Genomic DNA, 26,684 nt, shown 5'->3' on the forward strand with positions numbered 1-26,684 from the left:
GGTGAATATCACCTACTGTAGTTGCGTTGATCTCCTGTTCTGTGTTCAGGCCACTCCGGTCCGTGGTCTCTTTGTAAGGGGTGGGCTCAGTCCGAATCTCCTGCAGGCTGAAGGTAGAGTTGTCAAACAGGGACACCAGAGGAGACAACCGGGGGCTCTGATCTGACTGTGTACCCAGGACCGGTGCACTGTGGCTGGGCTCAGGGAAATCCGAGCTCCTGCTGGAGGTCTGGAATTTTAACCTTGGGGAGGGGGACTGTGCGGTCACCGTGCCCAAGCGTGGTGCACTGAGGCTGGGCACAGGGACCAGGGAGGGCTGGGCGGTCTGGAGCTCTGAACTGGGATGTTCGATGGCGTAGAGGAAGGTCGGGATGATCGGCACTGGAGGAGGAAGATAACTGGTTCATTCAGGGTTCCTGATCAAGCTCATTAACACATATGTCCTGTAACAAATGCTCAGTGCAGTGATATAGTTTGTCTCTTTGTATTTTTCATGAAAGCTCACCAGGGACAATCATTTCACTGCCTTAAAATGTATTACATTAATACTACTGAATTAAGTCTTGTTCAAACCTGCGGGAGACATCGCGCTGAGGTCTTCCAGGCCACATGTAAAATATTGACAGCCATATATTGCCTTTATACAATTCCCGTAAAGAAAGAAGTCAACTATTTTAAATGTCAAATGTATTTTAATTAAGCAAAGGTTAAATATCCTGTAAACAATTTCATTCATATGGCTAAATATCAACTTAGATTTGCAAAGTTCTCCTGTCATTAAATCATGACGTATATGATGTGTTTTGAATTTTCAAATATATAAATATTTAAAATGTGCTTTTAACAAGACATATATTCAAAGTAACGACATATAAAACACATCAGTCGAGGAAGAGCAGCGAAAGAGATGTTATGGGAGAAGAGACCGAAGGAAACAACTGTGAACTAAGAAACTGTAGACTTTAAAGTTCAAAGTCAAAGGGTCTTTTTGTCACAACCTGCCGTGTGTGTGTGTGTGTGCGTGCGTGCGTGCGTGCGTGCGTGCGTGCGTGCGTGCGTGTGTGTGTGTGTGTGTGCAGCCTTTACAAACAGCTCTTAGTCTAACTACTGACGACAGCTTTAACCTCCGGGTTTTTAGATGCGTCACTAATCTGTTTCCAGCAGCTAGAGGAACATTGGAGGACGATCTGTTACTGTGCCATGTCTGGAACAGCACAGTGACAAAAGTATGTGCACAGCTGACCTCATGTGACCCTGGCTTTATGTTAACCCTGTGAACAATGCACAGAGTTCGCCGGCTCTGATGTGATTAGTCAACTGCTTGGAGACATCCCGCCCCTTAGCCTATCACGTACAATGTGTTGGAGCATTAGCCAATAGAAGTGCGAGCGTTACATAGTGATGTCACTATGTTGCAGAAGTAAACCAAGGAGGAAGCGTTTCAGGCATGGGGGGAGTGTGTAGGAGAAAAACTCCCTCTGAGGGAACACAGGGAATTTAGCTTTTGCAGACCATTTACATGTAAATGTTTTTTCTATATTATCAAAAGAAAAAACATTTGTTCAAAGCTTTGAAATAAGGAGTTTTTTCAGATAATCTGAAACAGTTTGAAACATGTCTTGGTGTTGTAAATGAAAATAAATAAATAATCATATTAATGCCGTATCTCAATGTGTATCTTAACCGACACACATCTGGAGTGGTTTTACTCACCGACCACAGTCAGCAGCATGTTGTCGAGCAGCAGAGCGACACACACCACCACCAGCACGAGTCGGGGAGAACCTCGACTCTGACGGAGCCACGCCATGTCTGCACACACACACAAAACACACACACAGACACGCATACACAGCAGATTGTTCAGTTATTTTGAGTTGCTCTTAGCAAGAGCTCTTGGCATGTCAGCGACAGGTGATCAACGGTGATTCTATTCCCAAAATATTATAGACAAAATGCTACAGGAAACTGTAAAGCTTGCAGGATATAATTCTTTTAAGTCACAAAATGTAATCTTGATAAATAGCTTTACATTTAAGTGTTGGCTATTTGTATGTAGAGATATTATTTAACATGTCAGTTATGTGTGTTAGCATGCTAACAATATTAAACACAAAGTACTGCTGAGGTTGACGAATGTCATTAATTCTCTAGGTAAACCAAAGTATCCAAAGACCCATAAATCATAACAGCACTCGATGAAAAGTCAGAGGACCACCAAAGTCATTCCAATTCATCCAGAGGGTAACATGAATGGACGTAGACTCTGTGATGTCACATCATATTTCCAAAAGGTCTTTGTGAACCTGACAACTCCAATCGCCGCCATTTTGTCATTGACACTGCATAGCAAGGCTAATTTAAAAAAAAGTCAAAAGGGTGGCTCCTTGGTGGATCTGAAGGGAAGCTGATCCGGATGAATCAACAGGGCAGATAGATGGCAGAGTCCTGCTGCACTCATATATTGGTTTTTGCTCAGGAGGGGTCCTAACTGGGTGAAATGACCCAGATGAACTAAGTGGAAGCCATGACAGGAGCTTGATGAATTCTCTAAATGCTAAGGAAATGTGCCGAAATGTGCATTCTCCAATAGGGATGTTAAGATTCACCGCAACGTATCGAGATGCACATCGCATCGGCCTAGTGATGGAGATGCACATCCCTATTCTCCAAGTATCTCCTCCTCTATTTCATCTGGCGCGCTAGCATGGGACGTAACTGGCTGTTTTCTCCACAAGGCTCTGCAACCAACCTTGCGGTGAGCAAAGAGCAAATCACGAATCATGTGAATGCAGCTGAAGTGCAGTGGGATTGTCTTAAGGCGCGGACACACCGAACCAACATCAGAGGACTGTTGGATGCACCTTGGCCAAAAGTCGTCTTTGGACACATCTCAAAGACTAAAGCCATGGCCAAAATCACGTGTACATTTTATAGTTTAAATTTGCTGCAAGACAAAAACTTGCAGGACGGATTCACTGAAATATTATGTATAGCATAGCTTAGCATAAAGACTGAAAGCAGAGGGAAACAGCTAGCCTGGCTCTGTCCAAAGTAAAAAACAAACACACAGTAAACGTACAACAGATCAGACCCAGTGGACAGTTTGAGTGTGCAGTCTCACTAATATCTGGAGTCTGTGGTAATAACAGAGGCCCCTGTTGTCTTATTAAAGATCAGATGTGATATGAAATCGTCATTGTGTTTCTTTATTACAGCACGTGAACAATATAAAGCGTAACACATCATACACATTTGTGACCTGCTCTATTGAAATCAGTCGCATTAGGCGCTTTCACACTGCGGTACTTTTCCCACAAAGGTTCATGTGAACTTAGTTCATGTGAACTCTTTAGTTCGCATGAACTAAGTACAGATCGCGTTCACACTGGAAAAAGTCCGTGGGGGTGGATTAGGCAAATGAAGCCGCTGACGTCACTTGTTCTTCTTCTGCTTTGGATTTACTGGCAGGCCGCAAACCACTTCACGGCGTATACTGCCGCCCAAAGTCCCCGGCCGGAAGTCCCCGGAGTTAGGGACTGGCTTCAGTAGAAGCTGCTGGGACTCCCAGCAGCTTCTACTGAAGCCTTCCGAGTAAATCGCCAGAACGCCGACACCTCCTCATCTCCACCGCTCCCATGGTTTATTTTGTGTTGCCATAAGTTAGTCTCTCTGCGTTTCTGCGCTGGACTGATGCTAATGCTAATAATGCTAATGCGAGGATAATAAAATGGCGGCTTCACAAAACTTTTTGGGAGTTTTACGGGGCGTGGTTTGCAATCCGCCCAGCCAATCAGAAATGTAGCTATTTTCTCACAAAAGAGCCGTTCGAAAGTCCCTGCTCTCTAGCAGGGACTTTCGAGGGGGTAAAAAGGTTCACATGAACTAATTTTAGTACCGGCTCTTTTTGGTGTGAACGCGATAAAAGAGTTCACATGAACTAAGTTCACATGAACCTTTGTGGGAAAAGTACCGCAGTGTGAAAGCGCCTATTGACCCGAAGACACATTTTGAGTTGTATACACTGTTGGAAAGAGGAGATTCCTAGCTTTCTAATGCAACAAGTCCTCCAACTCATAGGCCTACGACCAAATGGGTCGATTGTTCAAGCCCTTATTACGACCAAATATGTCGTTTGTTCAAGCGCTTAATACGACCTATAATTACGTTTCAAAGTTGTCGGCCTCTAGTGCTCCCGTTGAATGCAAACGTTACAGAGGGTCGTTTATTCACAAATAACCCTCTCTGTACAATCCTAAATTGTAGGATAGTTTGGCCATTAAAACGCTTTTTGATTAGATTTCTGGCGAGAAGTAAATATTGTACTTTTAGAATCCACGTCCAGTCGATATGTAGGATCTATAGTTTGATAGATATTACGAAGATGATTTGAGGTTTCGTCAGTGTATATGCGGCAGCCTCCATGTAAAGTTACGGGTTGAAAACAGTATTTCCGATCTCGACGTTTTCATAATAAAACCAATGATCAAATGATTTAACAGTGATATCTGCAGTACTCATCCACTAAAAAACATCAGTTTATCCTAGTTAATTATACGACATTAATTGGTTTAAATTGTGTACAATGTTTTTGTGTTTTTCCCATAGGTTTTTCTCTTTCGATTCTGAGACACATTTATTTTTTCAGAGGTTTTGATAGGCTAAAATCACGCCGCAATGCACGTCGGGATATGGTGTTTATGTGATAGGAAATCGGAAAACATTTAAAAAATAAAAATAACACTTTATTCCGAGTGTTCTTGCTTTTCTCTTTGAAAGTCACATAACGGCATTGTAATACATGGTTCGGCTGCATTAAATATTACATATCTGCCGTAGATATGTATTTATAGAGCCCTGATCAGAAGACCTTTTGACAAACTGGAAGAGATGCCGCCAAAACTGAATACGTGACGTGGACCATAAATATATCAACAATTAAACAACATCTTCCATTTATTTTCACACAATACGTCTCCTTGCAGTATCAACACTAATTCGGCTGACTTTTATATTTGATTCAATTAGTAGATAGTCTGTATTTACCCTATGGTATTTACACCATAATGGTGCACAGCTGATAGAAAGGGACTTTTTTGTAGTTTTTAAAGATATTACTGATTTTCTGAACTATCTTTCCAACTCCTCATGCAGTTGACTGTTACAGGTCTATACAAGTTCATGGTACAATGCATAAGCTTCACATCGAGAGACTGAAACTGTATTTTCCTTTACCGTTCTGTTTTAATTTCACAATAAAGTGAATAGTCATATTATGTTTGATATTATTATGTTTTATTAACTAGACCACTGGTCTAAACCGCACCTTAAAGCACGTTATTGAATTTAGTTGTTGAATAAGTTATATTTGATGAAAACATTTAAATATTAAGAGTAGCCTACATACAAAATAGGGGTCAATGATAGAAATATAGAATAGAAAATATCAAGAAGATACTGTAGTGATCTCTACAATAAAACAGTTTAGTGCAGGACGTCCAAAGATATTAACAGGAGGATGTGCAAAACAGACAAACTGATAAGGCTGAATTTTACTCAGGTGTAACTAAAGTCTGATTTAAGGGTTGTTTATTTTTCACATGATTAATCAGAATCTGCAAAGTAACAAAAATAAATGTAGTAGAGTAAAAATACCAGGTTAACCTCTGAATTGTAGTGGAGTAGAACAAAGTAGTACATGCTGCTGTAACAAAAACATTTCCCAACTTGGGATCAATAAAGTATCTTATCTTAAGATGATCGATGGCTACTGCCATATTTGCTAAATGTGCATCTGAACCTTGACAAGTGCATGTTTCAGGCTTATCGATTAACAACAGGAGGGGACACAGACATAAGACCAGCTGTTAAATAAAGCTCATCTGACCTTAGCTGTCATGTGGGTATATTAATGCTGCCCATTATGGACACAAGCAATTGTCACCCATGTATTAATTATATGTTTTAAATTTGATAACACCAATATGTTTCGTATCCCCTAAACATCCAGGGATGTATACAGTTTAATACTGGCAACTTCTAATTGTGGGAAATACGAAAACGTCTTTTAAAACTACAATTCCCAGTAGAGACGTGCCATAGAACATGTTGCGAAACACACAATATCCAGCATGTGTAATTCTGGGGGGGAGGGCTGGGCTGGACCCGTCCAAGTCCAGTTTTGGAAAGTCTGGCGTGGTTCCATTCCATTTCAAAGAGCTGTTTGACACTCGGCGTAACCTTGTCGCTGGAGATATCACTGTGTAATCATTTGACAGTGGGGAATACTTCCGGTTTTATTATGAAAACTTCGAGACCGGAAATACTGTTTTCACCCACGCTAACTTTACATGAGGCGCATTCACACCGCAATACTTTTCCCACAAAGGTTCATGAGAACTTAGTTCATGATAACTCTTTTGTCGCGCTCACACCAAAAAGAGCCGGTACTAAAATTAGTTCATGAGAACCTTTTTACCCCCTTTTCAGTCCCTGCTAGAGAGCAGGGACTTTCGTGGGAGAAAAAGGTTCCTATGTCTGATTGGCTGGGCGGATTGCAAACCACGCCCCGTAAAACTCCCAAAAAGTTTTGTGAAGCCGCCATTTTATTATCCTCGCATTAACATTATTAGCATTAGCATTAGCCCAGCGCAGAAACGCAGAGAGACTAACTTATGGCAACACAAAATAAAACATGGGAGCGGTGGAAATGAGGAGGTGTCGGCGTTCTGGCGATTTACTCGGAAGGCTTCAGTAGAAGCTGCTGGGAGTCCCAGCAGCTTCTACTGAAGCCAGTCCCCAACTCCGGGGACTTCCGTCCGGGGGCTTCGGGTGGCAGTATACGCCGTGAAGTGGTTTGTAAACCAGTAAACAGTAAACCAGTAAGTAAACCAGTAAGGCCAGTAAACCCAAAGCAGAAGAAGAAGAAGTGAGGTCAGCGGCTTCATTTGCCTAATCCTCCCCCAGGGACTTATTCCGGTGTGAACGCGATCTGTACTTAGTTAATGAGAACTAAAGAGTTCTCATTAACTAAGTTCTCATGAACCTTTGTGGGAAAAGTACTGCGGTGTGAATGCGCCTATAGAAGCTGCCCCATATACAGTACACGTTCTCCTGGCGAGACCTCAAATCATCTTCGTATATCTATCAAACTGTAGATCCTACATATCCACTGGACGTAGATTATAAAAGTACAATATACACTTCTCGCTAGAAATCTAATAAAAAAGCATTTCACTGGCCAAACCAGAGAGGGTTATTTGTGAATAAACGACCCTCCGGAGCGTTTGCAATCGACAGGAGCATGTTGTTTCTTACACGACCACTAGAGGTGCTACACTTTAAAACGTGACTCTGGGTCGTATTTAGCTGCTGAACAATCGACTTATATGGTCGTTTTTTGTAGGAGGACAGGCTGTTCTAATGATATCAGGATTGTTTTTGTACTCCAAATATTAAGCAAAATATGTCACATTATATAATGACTGTCACCGAGTCATCATTTTGAGAAAAAGGCCTTTAAAGTTTCCTCTTCTCTGGATCGATCTTGAAGAGTGTATCGCCGGCCACTAGAGGGCAGCGTCACTGCTGTCGCTGCCCGGATATGCCGTGCTTTGACCCGGTACTGCATAGCGGCCATGTTAGCCCACATGTTATTCATTCACTCCGCCTCGGGTTGAGACGTTCGTCCACTCACACATGTAAGACTGTTTCCACTATACCGTTTAGTGTGTCTTTAATATATGTATGTGAATATATGTGTATTGTTCATGTTATACTTTATCAGCTTATCCTGCGGCATTGCTCTATTTCAGGGTGTCGTCATCTTTGTCAATAAAGTACCAAGACTGACATTGAGGAGTGTGTTTCTTCATGACGACACCATGGTCGTTGTTGGATGCCCTGTCCCCAGCTGCGAGTTTGAATCCCAAGACTTATCCGAAGCACTCGTCACTGCTATACTGACGATTCATGGATTTAGCCACCAGCACGCAGCGCCTGTCATGGCCGCGCCAGCCCAGGCCCCAGCCCAGGCCCCAGCCCAGGCCCCAGCCCCTCACGGCCCGAGACTCGATCGGCCCAAAGTGGATGTAGGCGTATCGATAGAGGAATGGAACGTGTTTATCCGCCGTTGGGACGTATTCCGTGCCGGATCAGGCATAGGGGATGCCCAGGCCCCCTTCCAGCTGTTTCAGTGTGCTGGGTCTGTACTTGGAGACAGCCTGTTGAAAGCCGCCCCCGACGCCGCTTCCGGACCTTTGCCAGACCTAATCACCGTCATGCGTTCCCTAGCTGTCATCCCAGTCGCTACATGTGTCCTGCGCACCGAGCTACTTCAGTTCCGCCAGGAACGCGATGAGACATTCCGTGCATTTGCTGCCAGAGTGCGGGGTAAAGCAGAGACATGCGCATATAACGCGGTATGCGAGTGTGGTAAGGACGTGGACTATACCGACCACATCATCCGTGATGTTCTGATCAATGGCATCTATGACTCGGACATACGCCGCGAGACGCTGGGGACACCTGACGTCCTGAGGCGTCAACAGCCGCCGTCCGACAGTCAACAGGCCGCCATGGGGTCGGAGCCGGTCTCCCAGGTCTCGTCGGTGCAAGCCGGGGCCCGCCCTGGCCAACGTCACAGGAGCCATCGCCGGCACCGCGCCCATACGTCGCACGGATGTGTCAACAGGCAAGCACCTATCAGACTCAAGCACCACATCTTCTCCGAGGGCGAATGGAGACGGGCCAGGCTGAGAGACCACCCCCGAGCATTAATCACCGTCTTGATGGACATGCCAGTCGGGCAGAGGGATGGCACCGGCAACCGGGGCACGGCCGACGGAGCTCGGATATCTGCCATCGCGGACACTGGCGCGCAGTCGGACCTTTGGTCGCTGGAGGAGTACCTGGCCTGCGGTTTCTCGTGGGACGACCTGCGACCCGTCAGCCTCAGCCTGTCAGCCGCCAACCGCTCCCCTATATCCATCGAGGGAGCGTTCTTTGCTAGGCTCTCGACAACCTGCAGCGGGGGGCGTGTCACATCCTGCCGTTCCATGGTATACGTGAGCAGCTCGGTCCGGAAAATGTACCTCTCCTACGAGTCATTGCTCAACCTCGGCCTCTTGCCCGTGAACTTCCCATCGGACGACGTTGCAGGGGGGCACAAGGACAGGCGTAGCCCTGACACGGCTGACACGCCAGGCCTGCCCCTGTCCGTCAATGCGACGAGGTCAGCCAACGGCGGCTGCGTGGGGCCAGGTGACCCCCGGGACACCCAGTGCACATGTCCTCAGCTCACGGTCCCCCCGGCGCGCCCCGTAGCACTGCCGTTCCCCTGTAAGCCAGAGAACAACATCAGGATGAAAGATTGGCTACTCGGGAGATATGCCTCGTCTACGTTCAATACTTGCCCCCATCGAGCACTACCATGCATGGAGGGGCCACCTATCGAGATGCACGTGGACCCCGCAGCTACGCCTAGGGCATGTCACACCGCGGCTACAGTGCCTTTACACTGGCAACGGAGGGTCCACGATGACCTACTGCGGGACGAAGCCCTTGGGGTCATTGAACGTGTGCCATACGGCGAGCCTGTGACGTGGTGCCATCGTATGGTAGTCACTCGGAAGCACGACGGTTCCCCATGTAGGACCGTGGACCTCTCCCCCTTAACAAGTTCTGCCAACGTGAGACCTTCGCCACTGAGTCCCCGTTCCACCTTGCACGCCGCCTCCCGAAGGGCACCTGGAAGACCGTCACAGACGCCTGGAACGGCTACCACAGTGTCCCCCTGCGTGAGTCGGATCGCCACCTCACTACCTTCATCACACCCTTCGGCCGTTGGCGCTACACCAGGGCACGACAGGGCTTCCTGTCATCAGGGGATGGCTACAACCGTCGGTTTGATGCCGTCCTCTCGGACTATGAACGCAAGGAACGTTGCGTGGATGACACCATCCACTATGACACCGACCTGGAGCAGCACTGGTGGAGGACCATCGACTTCCTGACGCGTGTCGGCCGGTCGGGTATCGTGTTGAACTCAGACAAGTTCCAGTTCGCAGAGAGGTGCGTCGATTTCGCTGGCTTCAGGGTGTCGGAATCTACCATCGAACCGCTCCCGAAATACTTGGACGACATCCGTGACTTCCCCACCCCTGGCTCCACGACAGACATCAGGAGTTGGTTCGGCCTTGTCAACCAGGTGGCCAACTATGCCCAGTTGCGTGACACGATGGCCCCATTTAAGCCGTTCCTCAGCCCACGCTGTGTGTTCCTATGGTCCCCCGTTCTGGAGGAGGCCTTCCAGGCGTCTAAGCATGCCATAATGGAGGCCATCCGTGAGGGCGTGGAGATCTACGACATGCAGAAGCGTACCTGCCTCCGCCCCGACTGGTCCATGCATGGCGTAGGCTACTTCCTGCTCCAGCAACACTGTCACTGTACCTCGGGCATACCGGACTGCTGCCCAGGTGGATGGAGGATCACCCTCGCGGGCTCGCGTTTCCTGTCCCCTGCGGAGCAGCGCTATGCGGCCGTCGAGGGAGAGGCCCTAGCTGTGGCCTGGGGTCTGGAACAGACGCGGTACTTCACGCAGGGGTCCGACAACCATCGTCGTGGTCACCGACCATAAGCCGTTGGTGAAGATCTTTGGCGACCGTACGCTGGATGAGATCACAAACTCGCGCCTGTTCAGACTCAAGCAGCGCACCCTCCCATGGCGCTTTGACATTGTGCATCTACCCGGCAAGAGCAACTATGACGCTGATGCCACGTCGAGGCATCCTTCCCCCTCGGGCTCAGCAAACGGCCTCTCATTGGGGCCGCCGAGCGGGCCTGACGCCGTGGAGTCAGCACTCATGGCCTCCATCCGCGACGACGCACGGGAGCTCGGAGCCGTCTCTTGGCCCCTCCTCGCACGGGAGACAGCGGCTGACGGATGCCTCGGCCACCTCCTCCAACTCATCGAGCAGGAGGGTGGGATTGATGTGAATGACCCTGCCCTGGCGAGTCTGTCCCCGGTCTGTGAGTCCATCTACGCACAGGACGGCGTCCTGCTCTATCGGGACCGCGTTGTGGTCCCCCCTTCAGCATCTCCATGCCGCTCACCAGGGAACCTCAGCGATGGGGCAGCATGCCCGAGCCATAGTTTACTGGCCCGGGATGTCCGGGGACATTCAGGCCACAAGGGACGGATGTGCAGACTGCAACCGCAATGCTCCGTCACAGGCGGCTACACCCCCCCTGCCGTCCTCACCCCCGTCCACGCCATTCGAAGCGGTGTTCGCTGACTTCTTCGACTATGGGGGCCGCCACTACCTAGTTGTCGGGGACCGCCTCTCGGGCTGGGTAGAGGTCCTGAGCTCTACGGCAGGTACTGCCCTGGCGGGCTCAACCGGCCTGGTTCAACACCTCCGTTCGTTCTTCGCCACCTTCGGCGTACCGGAGGAGCTCTCGAGCGACGGTGGTCCAGAATTCAAGGCGAGCCACACTGAGGACTTCCTCCGCTTATGGCACGTCAAACACCGGGTGTCGTCCGTCAGCTTCCCGCAGTCGAATGGGAGGGCAGAAGTTGCGGTTAAGACCGCTAAGCGCCTCCTGATGTCCAACACCGGCCCGTCGGGCGGCCTTGATCAGGACCGCTTCCTGCGTGCTATGCTGCAGTTGCGAAACACACCTGACCCCGACTGCAACCTCTCGCCAGCGCAGATCATCTTCGGCCGCCTCCTTCGTGAACCGCCTCGAGAAGTTCTCGAACCCGCACATCCGCCTGCTATGGCGCGAGGCATGGGCGGCGAAGGAGGACGCCCTTCGGACCCGTATGTCCCGTACCACCGAGTCCCTGGGGACTCACTCAAGACCGCTCCGCCCATTGGCACTCGGCGAAAGAGTATTACTCCAGAACCAGCAAGGCCCGAGCCCCAACAAATGGGACAGGTCAGGGATCGTGGTGGAGTCGCCAGGCCACGACCAGTATCGGATCAGGGTTGACGGTTCGGGACGTCTGACACTGCGCAACCGGCGCTTCCTCCGGGTCTATACGCCGGCCACACCCTGCGCCCGTGAACAGCCGGCTGCGCCCTTGCCGCCGCCCGCTGCCCTGGGCCATCAGGCCCCACCTGTCCACCCGGTCTGGGCGACGCCCCAAGGGATCGCTCAGCGGCCGGCTGTTGGACCCCGCGACTCGGATAGGGGCGCTCCCCCACCGGCACCTGCTGGCGAAGCATCCTCTAACCTCACCGTTCCTACAGGTGCCGTCCTGGGCGCTCCGGTGCCGCAGTCGCCGCCGATGCTACCCCAGCCTACTCGGCCAGGCCGCGTGAGAAGGCCGCCTGCACGGTACGAGCCCGAGTCCGGCAGCTGGATTTAGACCGTTAACCTATTCCGGCCCATAGTTCTCCGGTCTGGGGGGGATGAAGAGTGTATCGCCGGCCACTAGAGGGCAGCGTCACTGCTGTCGCTGCCCGGATATGCCGTGCTTTGACCCGGTACTGCATAGCGGCCATGTTAGCCCACATGTTATTCATTCACTCCGCCTCGGGTTGAGACGTTCGTCCACTCACACATGTAAGACTGTTTCCACTACCGTTTAGTGTGTCTTTAATATATGTATGTGAATATATGTGTATTGTTCATGTTATACTTTATCAGCTTATCCTGCGGCATTGCTCTATTTCAGGGTGTCGTCATCTTTGTCAATAAAGTACCAAGACTGACATTGAGGAGTGTGTTTCTTCAGATCTGATTGATTATTAGCGGAGCAAATGATCAAAATACTACGGAGGGAAGATATTTTCGTTTGGATTACTGGTCTGGGGGAAGCTCGTGAGTGTGTGTGTGTGTGGTGTGTGTGTGTGTGTGGTGTGTGTGTGTGTGTGTGTGTGTGTGTGTGTGTGTGTGTGTGTGTGTGTGTGTGTGTGTGTGTGTGTGTGTGTGTGTGTGTGTGTGTGTGTGTGTGTGTGTGTGTGTGTGTGTGTGTGTGTGTGTGTGTGTGTGTGTGTGTGTGTGTGTGTGTGTGTGTGTGTGTGTGTGTGTGTGTGTGTGTGTGTGTGTGTCGGGACCCACTTTTTACTTGGTCAATACATCGCGACCCAACATTTTGAAGCACTCAAATCTATTCAACAAAACGTGCTGTAATATATACGCTTTTCAGCATACAATATTAATAAAAGTGAAGTACAGTGCATATATCCCTTCACAGAACTAAAGTATGCTTTTTAAAAAGGTTTAATGAGATGATGGAATCAAAGCTGAACTATATAAAAAGGCACACATGCTGAAAACCCAACCCCAGTAGGGGGGTCGGGGGGGATTCTCCCCCAGGAGATTTTTAGAAATACTAAAATAAACTATGCATTCTGGTACACTCTGAGAAGAAAATAAATAAATCTATTACTACCCGACATATTAATAATATGTTATGCCATTGTTTGTTTTTTACTTTGTTCTGACAGCTTGCTGCTCCACTCAGAGAGAAGAGTAAAGAGGAGATAGTCTGTGTGACTTACTTTAAATTGTGGGTAAGAGTAGATAGCTCCCATTGTTCTGTGACCTGTCAATCATCAAACCGGGGGTCATATTTCAGTATGTGTTCATTTTTATCTAAAGTTGTACCCATGGATGTATAAAGAAGAGTTCTACCGCTAAATTATTCTACGTGGGGACTTCCGGCAACAATCTTGATTCTGATTGGCCAGAAGACTCGAAAAAACATCAGCAAAGATATTTTATTGAGATGATGATCACTATGTGACAGAAGTTTTCAAAACCGTTTATGGTCTACGGTACTTCCAGTCCAACGCCGACTGCTTGCAAAGCGTTAGAAAATCGGGCCTTCAAAATAAAAGTTTGACTTTTCCCCCAAAATAAGAAAATTACAATTAATTTTTTTTCCCAATTTTTTTTTTCTTCACTCACACATCTGCGACCCACTCGAAACGGGTCCGCGACCCACCAGTTGAGAACCACTGCCACATGTGTATACGTGTGTGTTTGTGTATTTTTGCGTTTGTGTGTATTGTGTTTGTTTCCTGGGGAAAATCCTCACGAGAAACACCGGCTGTTGTTATGCCTGCAGTGACGTGAAGTTACTCCGTTCTCCGCTTGTAATTATACCGTTACAAGCTTCAAAGCTGTATTTATCATCTGAATTTGCCGAAACAAGTTTAATATTCTGAAAGCCAAGACTTTGTTTAATTGAAATCAGAAGAAAACAAACTGTAACGGACCCTGCGTGTTATCTATGATTAGTGGTGACTGGTCATTAGGGGCAGAAAGTATTAAAATAATGATTACAACAAAATGCAAAAAATAAATTAAAATATATATAAAATATATTTTAAGATCATGTTTAATCATCTGATTCGTCTGTACATTGCTGTTTTAGTATGTGTTCTTCTAATTAGTGTATACAGTGTGTGCCTATTGAGCTGTTTAGAGCCATGTGGAACAAAACCCGATCCTGCCCCTCCCTCTCACTGTCTAAGTGAACGGTGACTGTAAAAACTACACTGCGCATGCTCAGAGTATTTTCCTATTTAATGTGTGTGGCAAAAAATAATGACCATAGGGGCATAGTGCTGCCATCCCCACCATACGTCATCTCACATAATTCAGAACTGATTGGCAGTAAGTACGTGTGCCGCGAAAAGTGTGGTGTGTGAAGAGGAGGAGAGAGACGCATCCTAAAACCAGGAAGTAAGCTGCGCATGGCTTCCCTCCACAAAAAAGCAATGAGATTTCTCCATAGGATTTTAGAAAATAGCTCAAAATAAGATCTGTGGGAAACGTACCTGTTAGATAAATGCACGTTTTGTTCAGCCAGATAATATCCTACTTTTATCATTTTCGAATCATAAATCTATCGATTAGATTTATGATAGACTTTTGAAACTACAAGAAGATAGGGAGGACTTTTACAAAAAAGTAATAGAGATTTTTGTCCAGAAGGACAGGCAAATGGACTTCATCTTCAAGGTAAGACCACAATTTTATTGAAAATGGGATCTTAAGAGAAAACAATTCAATATTTAAATGATAAAATTACATTTTTTGGGTATCCTTCTGTTGAACTGTCTGTTAAAATTAATTGAATTATCAGACAAAAAAAGGTTTTGAAAATAATATTATATTTTGATTTAGGTCAAAATATAATATTTGTAAACCTGAAGAGTCAGAGCCAGTGCCTCGCCAGCCATGAACCTCTCTGCAGAAGCTTATATATAGACATCTAAGTTTTTTGTGCCCCACCACTTTTGCACATATAGAAACGCCACTGTCTATGATTACTATACGCCTTACATTCATAATTTCAGCCGGAGGGAGGGGGAGCTGCGCTGCGGAAGAGCAGAGTGGCGAGTGAGAAGTGCCTATCATCTTCCCTTTACAAGCTTCAAAAATATATTTATCGTGTGATTTTGGAAATAAAAGTTTCATATTCTGAAAGCCAAGACTTTGTTTGTTTAAAATCAAACAAAACACCCGAACCCCGAAAAACTAGTTTCTTACACGTTTATTTTGAAATGAGCCGTTGCCATTTCCGACTGATTTCAATAGAGCGGCTCACATTTAGATATTGATTATGCTGCCATTTCTTTGTCAATGTTTGTGTCCCTGCATTGAATGCATAGCATTTTTTTTATTCCATAAAGCCCACACTGTTTACATCCATGTTCAGCAGCTCGCAGTCATTTTCTTCAGAGCACATTACGACAAGCACGGCAGTAGTTGTGATAACTTTTCATTTAGCGCCATTATAGGTCAATAATATTTATGTTTTCAACACCCCTTGGTTTACGGGCAAATACCTGTAGAACAAAAGATCAGCCTCAGCTTTAAGCCTATTTTGTGTTTACCGATTATTAACTGATATTAGCATGCTAACACACAATGTTAGCATCACTGTAAAACAGGGGTCTCCAACCTTTCTTCATCTGAGAGCTCCTTTGAAAAAATGAAAGTGGCCAAGAGCTACTTGCATCACATCGCTTACATTTATTCACATAGCACTCATCAGTTGAATTAAGCTACTTTTGTACACGTGTGAAATTGCAATACCCAAAGCTTATCAAAAATCTTAACTTCACATCAAGGTCCAAGAAAACGACAATTTCTCACATATTATTATGGCCCACATAGTAAGTACTTCACTGAAAATTCACATAAATGTCGAAGAAAAAAATGCACTTCTTATTATGGCCTACAATACATCACCTTAATCACCACCTTACAAGCATCACATGGCACATCTTTTTTACAGTCAGTGAGATGACAGGCACTGCATGGAGTCCACCAGAGGTGTATGCTGGAGCGTACCCACCAGTGGTGGATTTAGGATTGTAGGAGATCCGGGGCTTAGCCCAGGAGTTGTTGGGGGGGGGGGTGCAGGGGTACAGTGCTACCCCTGCCTGGGGGTGGACCGAACATCCTTTAGGGGGGTCGTTGCCTCCTCTCGGGGGGTCCGGGGGCATGGTCCCCCGGGAAGATTTTTTTTTAAATATTGAAGTTGAAAGCATCAATCTGGTGCACTTTGAGAGCAACATTAACCCTACCTTAATAACACCTTAAAGCGGACAAAAGGCACTGGAGAACACTCATTAACACCCTTTAATGAAGCAAACTAATGCCTTAACTCACTCAAATAGTCGTTTACTTATTAAGGTGAAACGAATGTGCGTAGAGTTTTAAAGGATGCGGATAGTCTCACCTTGATTCTGGCGCATTGCTTATCGTTTTATAGATCTATTCTCATCCACCATCTTTATTTGTGACGTAAAAAATGTGTAAGAGTCACGTTTCTGAATCGGACACTCTGAGTGGATGCAGTCACAGCCAATCGGAGTCTGATTCAGAGGGTTGCCTGTCAGTTCCGTTGTTATGTGTACTGAAACGAGAGCCGGTATAATTCCACGCGCGAAAACCAAATAAAAAATGGAATACGTTATTTTAGTGTCTTAAAAGTAGACTGAGGTATGAAGGGTTAACGTTACATCTTAGGATAATTTTTAGTCATGTTCTGTATACATACTAACATAAGGGTATACTTAGTGTGGTTACTCCATGTTTACTAGCTATAACATTAACGTCACATCACTCTTTTTCACTTCTTACTCAGTCAGCCAGAGTGCAGATATCACCATTGGATTCACAAACCTGAAACATTATCCATTTCTTCACTGCTGGTGATGACATTGTTGTCAGCTGCTGATACTGCTGCAGCTTGTGGCGCCTGCTTCAATGACAATAACTTTCTAATATCCATAACTGTATAGGCTATTAGCTTAAAACTCGTTAGGCACTAGGAAGGATCACTTCTACTTCAGGGCAGGCTACGCAGTACGCAGGCTAATGTCCTGCAGCGGATGCCTCTCTGGTGGACTCCGGTACTGCACATTACTCCCGAGACGTTTTTAAAAAAAAAGTGAAACATCCGGGGCTTTTCAGAAAACATCCGGGACTTGAGCCCAAGTAGCCACCCCCTAGCGCCGCCACTGGTACCCACTCTAATAGAGTCATTTAAATGTTCATCAGTCTTGTTCTGTATTTAGATTTCATAACATTCATGTCAGAAAAACAGACGGCAGTGGCTCAGTCAGTTGGGGCTTGGACTGGGAGCTGAAGGGTCGCCGGTTCAAGTCCCCGACCTAATATGGAGTGTGGACTGCTACTTGGAGAAGTCCCAGTTCACCTCCTGCCCTTCCGTGGTGCCCTTGAGCAAGGCACCAGACACCCCCCTTCCCCCCTCACTCCCATTGCTCCCCAGGCGCTGTGCAATAGCTGCCCACTGCTCCTATACACTCTAAAAAGTAATTCAGGGGACCTTTCACCTCCACTTAATTAAATGCATGGTTGCAAAACATTTTAAGTTGCAAACATTCATTTATAAGTTGTGTTGACGTAATAATTACATCAACTTAATATTGTGTGTAATTTGAACTCTGATTTCTGCGTTAATTGACTTAAAACAAAATTCAAGTTGTAGTAAGTAATGCAATTGGCTTGATAACTTAATTGTTCTACACCTTGAGTTAAGGAGTTCAAGTCCACTCCCACTTAACAGGCCTGGACAAGTTCCGACAGTTAAGACAAATAGAAATACTATACAAAGGACATTTTAAGGTGAGTGTCATCTTTTGTCATTCAAATAGAGTAGATGGCCTTGTAGTTGCACTGTATAGGCAAATTGCTGTTTGACCAACATTAGCAGCCTTTGAACTGTGAATAGTTCTGTGAGAGGATACAAAGTGGTAGAGGCTACTGTGAGAGTACAAATACTTTGGTTACTATTGTGATATCGCTTTTTATTCAAAATGAATCTCGTGAAGCAGATCAAGGACATGCTTCTTGAGGTAGGATCGTTATTTAGAGTTGTCATTGAAATGCAAGTTGTTGGCAGTCACCCATTCAGAATATATTCATTTAGGTCATTTCTCAAAAATAGCACAATACAATTGAAGTACGCAGAGAACTATAGCCATCCGCTGCCTTGTCGTGTACCTTGGAGAAAAGGAAGAGGACCTTTTCAAGGTGTTTAGCGACGTAATTCAAAATCTTGAAATAACATAAAATCCATGGGCACAGTGGATAACAGGACAAAAGCACTGCTACAGTTACATTTTGAAGCATATTGCACTTTTGGCCACACCCCCATCAATAATATCTTAGCAACGTTCAGCATGGATAGGTGTTGACAGCAATGGCATGGGAAAAGGATTGTGTAACATTTGAAAAGTGGCTTCTGCTCTTCACTTAACCAGTTCACATATTATATGGAACCTGCAAAAAAGATGAGAAGATACACTAAAACTCGCACGGTTGTGATTTACAAAATCTGTCCACATGCATTTAAACACTAGGCAAAGTACTCAAAAGCACCTCTGTGTGTCTTCAGGACCACATTGCCATGACGACACACACGCAGACTCAATAGGTGAAAACAATACCAGCGTTGCTTTAGCAGCTGGTAATAATGGCTCTGAATTAGCTAAGAGTTACAGTTTAAAAAGTATGCAGTTACCTAATTCATTATCTCTTATGCGCTAACCTATTATTTAATGTGCTTCAAAAGGACATGAATATCACCTTCATCAGTGACCGGTCCACCCCAGGATCTGACCATACGATGGCAACCATCGTGGTCGAGGGAAACAAATTAATGAGCATTCTGCATTAAATGTGTTCATACTGTTTGAAATAATGACTGTCGGCAGTTACATCTTTTGTAAAATGGATGTGTGTGATCTGCAGACTGATGGCCATTGAGAGTTTGTTTCTGTAGTTTTACAAAACCTTTACAGATTTTACAGATTTGGCACTGGTTTTAAATATGCAAAGGCCTCTAACTTCGTTGTGATGGCAGCATGTATTAGCTGTGTCCCCATGTCCCATGGTAATATGGCTAATGCGTTTATTTATTATTTGTGGGGCAATTTAAATTTGTGTTATTTATCTTTTTTTTCAAGATTTAAATGAAGCTCAGCGCAAGTTCTTTCAGGAAGACTGGGTGTATATACATTCACTCTGCAGCTGCATATAATCAGCTCATCACAGGCGTTCTCTTTAACCTATTACATTTCATCTCATTCTCCAGCAGCCAATCAACGTGCTGCAGCCACACTATAAAATGGTTCTCCTCTTTCCTGCAGTCAGCTGTGATTTCAGGTGTTCATGCTGCCGCCTGCCTCCTCCACATTTACCTCCTTTCACATCCAGTGCCAGGAGAGCTAATCCAAAGACCTCATCACATCACCTCTTCATCCCATCTCCTCATCAAATCCAGATCTTCAGCATCATCACCAGTGTCTAGACCCCGGGGGGTTCCCTATATGCTCACGGCTGCATTTCCCCCTTTAGATATACCATTTCAGGATCGGGGTCTAATCGCCAAACACTTCACATTTATCATATGACAATAAATGTTCAAACAAAATGAAGTCACTCCTGATTGAAACATCATTGAAATAAACAACAGCAGTTCAAAATAAAAAGTGAATTAACTAATATTTTTGTTGTGGAATCAATTAATTTCTTTCTTTAAAGGCAAAAACATGAACAAGCTAAAAAAACAACAACTATTGAATACAATATATTTGGAGCAACTTAATTTATAAATGGTTGTCAACTTAAAAACGTATATCCCGAATGAGGGTAATTAAGTACATCTTGACATTTATTTTAAATAATGTGGTAAAACTAGTCGGAACAACTTGATCTTTTGACTAATCAACTTCAAAACTTGTGTTTATGCTACCAATTATTAAGTAAGTGGTAATTAAAAACACCTCTGATTGTAGAGGAAAAGCCTTCTCCCCTAACTCACATAACTTTGTTGCTTTAAGACAATTTCATTAGAAGTTGTCTTAACTCAATAAACATCGATGCAAACTGTTGCGTTGATTTTCTTTGTTGAGCCAAAGCATTTGTTTTTAGAGTGTACTAGACTCCTGGTACTAGGATGGGTTAAAAGCAGAGGCCAAATGTCACTGTGTGTGCTGTGTGCTCCGCATGTGTGACCATTAAAGAGGGTTTCATCCCTCGGATATAACCGCTAGAGATGGGCGAGTCATGATTCATCCGGATCATTAACCCGGATCCTAGTAATGAGCCGGTCGTGACGAGTCTCCCTCTCGATTAACCCGAGTCCTTTGAGTCCTACACCTGATGTGACGTAACAATTAAAACTATAAATTGCGTCACTCTTTACTCTCTTTATAACGTGTACAATCACATTACAACGTTGTTGTATCCAGAGATCCAGCAGACTCGTCGCCATGCACGAATCAACAGCAAATTCAGCCCCTCCTCCGGCTCCCGCGAGAGTCCCGTGAGCCGTGAGTGAGCCGTGAGTCGTTGGACTCGCGGGAGCCGTGAGTGAGCCGTGAGCCGTGAGTGAGCCGTGAGCCGTGAGTGAGCCGTGAGTCCGCAAATCTCTGAGTCTGCTGCGACTTGTCGAGGGAGCCGTGGGACTCGCGGGAGCCGTGGGACTCGCGGGAGCCGTGGGACTCGCGGGAGCCGTGGGACTCGCGGGAGCCGTGGGACTCGCGGGAGCCGTGCGAGCCGGAGGAGGGGCTGAGTCTGCTGTAGATTCGTGCATGGGGACGAGTCTGCTGGATCTCTGGATCTGCTGCCTGCTATATGTTACGGCTCTGAGTCCTCGTAGGCTACTGGTCTCTCTCGATCATTGACCTGGATTCACGGATCCCGCGATTTTTCCGGCTCTAAATTAAGTTTCAGTGTAGACTTCTAACAAAATGGTCATGTTGTGCAACAGTCTCCTGTAATAATATCTGCATTTCCAATAAGGATCTTACTTGGAAACTCGTTTATTTTGAACATGGCACACAAAAAGAAACAAATGATAGAAAATTGCAAAACAGTTAGAATATATAAAATGTAATTATACAATTATTATTATTATTATTATTATTATTATTATTATTATTATTATTATTATTATTATTATTATTATTATTATTAAATGAAAACACAATTGTGCAAAATTAGCTTAAGTACAGGAACATATTAAAATAACTATATACATATAATGCAAAACACTTATTTTTTAAAATGCACACACACACACATGTTTTATTAAAGCAAAAGACACTGTGTAGCGGAGGTTAATGTAACGTTAGTTTAATATGCTGGTTAAATGCAACAACTTTTCGGTTTCACCGGTAGGATTTCTACGGTGTTGGTCATGCTGACTCATATGACTCAAATGACTCAAATGACTCGTATGATCCGGATCTCTTCAATGATTGACTCAGAAGACTCCGAGTCCATAAAATGATCCGGATTTGCCATCTCTAATAACCGCGAGCTGCGAGCTACTGAAAAGCTGTCCGATCGACGTGTTGGAGACCACTGCTGTAGAGACTACATCCGAGTGAAATGACCCGGAAGTACGTCACTGGCAGCCATGATAAGTGCCGTTCCAATTCTCTAGATGATAGGAAAGGAGGTTTCAAACTTCCTTTATAACCTCCTTTAGCTTAGGAACCACTGGACCTCCCTAACCGAAAGGAGAGGAGAAAATGCTGCCCCACAATGCATTGCAGCCGCAGCATTTGCGTCACACAACAGTCGACCGTTCACGGAAACAACCGATTATGACCAAGAAATTATATCATGAAAGTTACGGTGCATATTAAGCATTTTAAAACGTATGTGGTAAGTTGCCAAAGTGCTTTGTTCTGAACGTTCATCAGTATTATAATCAAAAAGAGAAATATGAACGTTAGTTTTTACTGAAATGATCAAATAAAGTCAACATCTCACAGTCTTTACTGAGCTGTGTGGGGTTTGTTCAACTTTTAAAAGATGTTTGAATGGTGATATACACAGTGATAGATGGTAAGGACTAACGTTTATAATAAATACATTTGTATTTATTTTAAGATATTTTCATACAATCATACTGGGATCATTTGTATTAATGTGGACCGGAGGGAGAGGGTGACGAGCATAAGTTTCACTTTCCTTTTTTATTTCAATTCCAACTTTGGTCATGAAGAATATGTTTCTCTGTTGTCAGCGTTCATAAAGCATAAAGCAACAGCATCAGAGCACGGTGCAGAGTCTCTAGATGAGTTTACAGTAGTCCCTCGTTCTTATTAAACATCCATGTTGTAGTCCGCTCTATAGAAAACTGTAGTTTCCATAGTTTCCCCACAGCAGCAGCAGACGCACATTCATGACGTCCGCTGGCGCATCATAAACACGTCAGATAGTGAAAGTGCATTCGGATTCTCTAAAGTACCGCGTTCTCTTCTCCTAAGTCCTTTTGAATTCTCCTATCCACTATCCCTTAACCCTGTGACGTTTCACTCAGAGGTCAAGGAATAGGAGATAGGGTTAGAATTTAGGAGCTGATTTTTGGATTATCCGAACGCAACCCAGGTGTCTTCAAGTATCTGGTGTTTTAGAATCCCAGAAACAGAGAGATTTTTAAACTTTTGCAGATTTCAGGCTATACTGACCTTGTTGTCAATGCTCGCAGATGTTGAGCATTTCAATTACATATTTTAATATACTCCTGCAAACAAAAACACAGAGGACATTCCTTTTGTTATTTATACAGTTTTATACCTCTACTATTGTGAGTTCACAAACTCAACCACCCCAAGGATCCATCGTGAGTTAGCATTGTTCGTTAGCTAACTGATTAAGATGTTGCTGAATAGCTACATTGCTAAGCTGAACAAAGAATATTCATTTGTATCAATAAATAATAAAAAATGTTGCTGCTTTGTTTTTTTTCCAATAAAGAATTGCCAGGTATACTTAGTAACCATTTGATAAAAGCAATTAGCAATTGTGAATAAAAATGTTTTCTGATTTTCTTTCTAGCTTGAACTTAGGCTGACCGGCTCTTTACTGCTCGTCTGTTCTGACTGCTGATTGGTTTAGAAGCTCTTTCCTCCCTCACTAATACAGTTATCTCTCTCACTCACACACACACACACACACACACACACACACACACCACCTTTCATTCTGTTATCTCTGTCAATCACACACTCTCTCTCCTGTTCGATGGAACATTGATCTGAAATGTAATTTTGTTTCTGAATCTTTAGTTTAACACAACAGAAAGAACAGCCCAGCAGAACATCACTAACTCTGCAAATCATCTTCAGCTTTATATTGGATACCATTTATATTTTTGTGATTTCTATTATAATCGTGTCTCTCTTGTCACTTAAAAAAAAATGATATAAAACTAACCTGAAAGTCAAAATGAAGATGAAAAAAGAAATAACTCTAAAGAAATAGACAATAAAACCATAAAGAACACGATAAAATAACATTAAATAAATCTCAAACTAAGCTTATCTTCTTTCTATCTTGTCACATTGAATTATGAGGAAAAGGTTAATAAATCATCAGTTTAATCTAACCAATATGACTTTAGACTTAGAGGGTTGAATTAAATTCAATAGGTAGCAATTTCTTAATTGAAAGAATTGACAAATGGAAATAAAAACTGAAAAATGTGAATGTTGAACTTGTAATTTATCTGACATTTAACTTAAAAAAAATATTTTTATATAATGCATCAAAAATATATACATATAAATAAATATATTACATTTAAATATATATATATAATAAACACTTTGGAAAAAAAGCTGAAATAAGACTCACCTTATATAAGAATTAATGAATTTTAAAACCTGATGGATTCACGGCAACTTTTAAAGCAGAATTTAAATGACAAAATAAAACTTGCTTCAGTTATTCACAGACAGCTGGTGAAAAGTGGCTCCTACCTGGATTAGTGATGCTCTTGTTCTGGTTCCTTCAGCTGCTAACGGACCAACAATATGTTGGGGAGGAGAGAGGAAAGGAGACAAGGAAACGTGGAAGAACAGAAGAAGGGAGGAGGTTGATGCTCTGTTATTCTGAAAAAAACAGACTACATGGACATACACACACACACACACATGATACACCCTCTGACCTGTGTGTGTGCATGTCAGTAATTGTGAGCATCTGCTGTCTTTTTATTGAAGCCTGGAAAAACCTGCAGGCAGGAGACCTTATCACACACAAATCTACACACACATACACGCACACACAAACAAACACACACACATATCTGTTTGCACTGCCGGTCTCTCCATTTGATGCTTTTCAGGTCCTCTCACACATGCAGTCACTTTACAAATAATTCACAAAACAAATATAATGTTCATCATTTTAAAGGTTACATTGTGTTTGTGTAAATCTGAAAACAGCCGGCTGTCGTCACTTTACTGCTGATACTTTTTTTCCACATCCTCCAACAGTTGTTGTAGACCTTCTTCAGCCAGCTGCAGGTTAAAGGGCTGCAGGTGATGTTTGTAGGGGGAGGGAGGGGGGGAGCCACCCTGCACGGGTCATTAGTCCTGAAGAAGGGCCTTGCAGTAGCCACAGATAGAAAGAAATGATAATGTCATGGCTCACCTGATCCGTTTCTTTTGCATTTTCATTGTCTTGCAAATGACTGCAGTGAACAAGGAAATACTAGCAAATAAACCCAAATTAACCGGGGAAAATAGAAGAAACCTCTGGGAGAGCAGCAGAGGAGGGATCCCACCCCCAGGACAGACAGCGCCAAAGGTGTAAAGATTAAAGGGGCCCTATTCTGCTAATTTTCACATGCATTAGTGGAATGCTGTTTACAGCATTCCACTATAGTTCTTCTGTTTCTTTATTCTTCCGCTTTTTCTTATTATTAGTGTGAATGCTGTGCAAGCATTCATTTTCAGCTAAATTCAGCAACAAATGTACACAGTTTACAGCATTCTCACGCATTTTCAGCAGGAAATGCATTTTCTAGTTATTATTTCAACAAAAAGGTGGCTCTCAATAACTTCAGCATACTTTCAGCTACAGAAACCATTCAAATATCAAAATAGTCAGCCTTTTCAACACATGATGGGACACTTTGAACTTTTTCAAAATATGTTATACTTTTGGAAATATTCAGCTTTTTTAACTCTTTTTTTAACATGTAACTCAATGGGAGGAACCTTCAAATCCTCTTTTACCTACACTGTGTGCCAAATGCTACTCCTTCCGCATACTTTCAGCTAGAGACTTCATTCCAACTTTAAAACAGTCAGAAGACCTTCAGCTATTAAAATTGTATTCAGATCTTTGATATTTTTGACACTTTTTGAGATATTTAACCTAGTTTGGAGCTTGGTAAAGAGGTCTTCTTCAGATTTTAACATTAGTATGTATTGCGCAGCTCGTTAAGGGTTAGAGTGCGTGATGTCACAGCTAGAGTGGAGGAGAGCTTGAAATTCGACTTCAACCTTTTTCTTCAACCTGCCATAACTCCCAAACCCTACACTCCTTGGACATAATTGTTCATGAAAAACGTAGGAAAACCTCTCTTACGTTGAAAAATAAATATTTGTATCAAAATGCCTCTTGAAGGCATGAAGTGACAACAACTTTCAACATGTCTCCATTAAGGCCCATTGTAAATTCAGCGACATCTTTCATCACAGCACAAGCTGCACACCTTTAGTTAATCTGCCAAAAAAGCCACATTATTGACCCAAAAGTACACAAAAAGCACATTTAATAATAATAATAATAATTTCAATTTATATAGCGCCTTTCACGAAACCCAAGGACGCTTTACAATGGGAAGTAACAAAAAAAAAGTAATAATAAAGAGACATAGGCTGAAGAAAACAAAAACAGGAACAGGTTGCTGAGTACTGTATATTAGTTGAGGCCAAAGGCCTGAGTGAACAGATGGTGTTTGAGGTGTTTTTTGAAGGCTTGAGACGCTCCTCAGGGTCCTGACATACTCCACGCGTTGACATTTTACCAATAGCAGCTACCGTTATATAGATCAAATGTAAGAGGTTTATTTCTCATTCAGAATAATGGAAAGGCTCTCCTTTCACTGATCACTGCACATCACCATGGTAACCTTTGATCTCTGGGCTCACACCAGAGATGGAGTACTCGATTCCCGGACTCGACTTGAGTCGGACTCGAGTGTCGATTTTCGGGACTCGTGACTCGACTCGGACTCGCGCACTGATTGATGCGGACTCCAACTCGGACTCGAGAATTCTCGCGCACCATGACTCTGACTCGGACTCTGACTCATGAATTCTCGTGCACGATGACTCTGACTCGTGAATTTTTCCCCCACGATGAGTCGGACTCGA

At 44.2% G+C, this 26,684-nt stretch overlaps 1 protein-coding gene across 1 annotated transcript in view; it reads right to left on the reverse strand.

Moving 5' to 3' along the window:
• Nucleotides 1-1,810, reverse strand: part of LOC117535007 (chromaffin granule amine transporter) — a 9,611-nt gene extending 7,801 nt beyond the window's left edge. Inside the window, exons 1-2 of the mRNA XM_034199322.1 lie at nucleotides 1,714-1,810; nucleotides 17-381 (exon numbers count right to left, since the gene is read on the reverse strand). Coding sequence (XP_034055213.1) covers nucleotides 17-381; nucleotides 1,714-1,810 — 462 coding nt within the window. The remainder of the gene's footprint in view (nucleotides 1-16; nucleotides 382-1,713) is intronic.
• Between the last annotated feature and the right edge of the window lie 24,874 nt (nucleotides 1,811-26,684).

The sequence above is a fragment of the Gymnodraco acuticeps genome, unplaced genomic scaffold, assembly GCF_902827175.1.
Source record: "Gymnodraco acuticeps unplaced genomic scaffold, fGymAcu1.1, whole genome shotgun sequence".
Lineage (NCBI taxonomy): Eukaryota > Metazoa > Chordata > Actinopteri > Perciformes > Bathydraconidae > Gymnodraco > Gymnodraco acuticeps.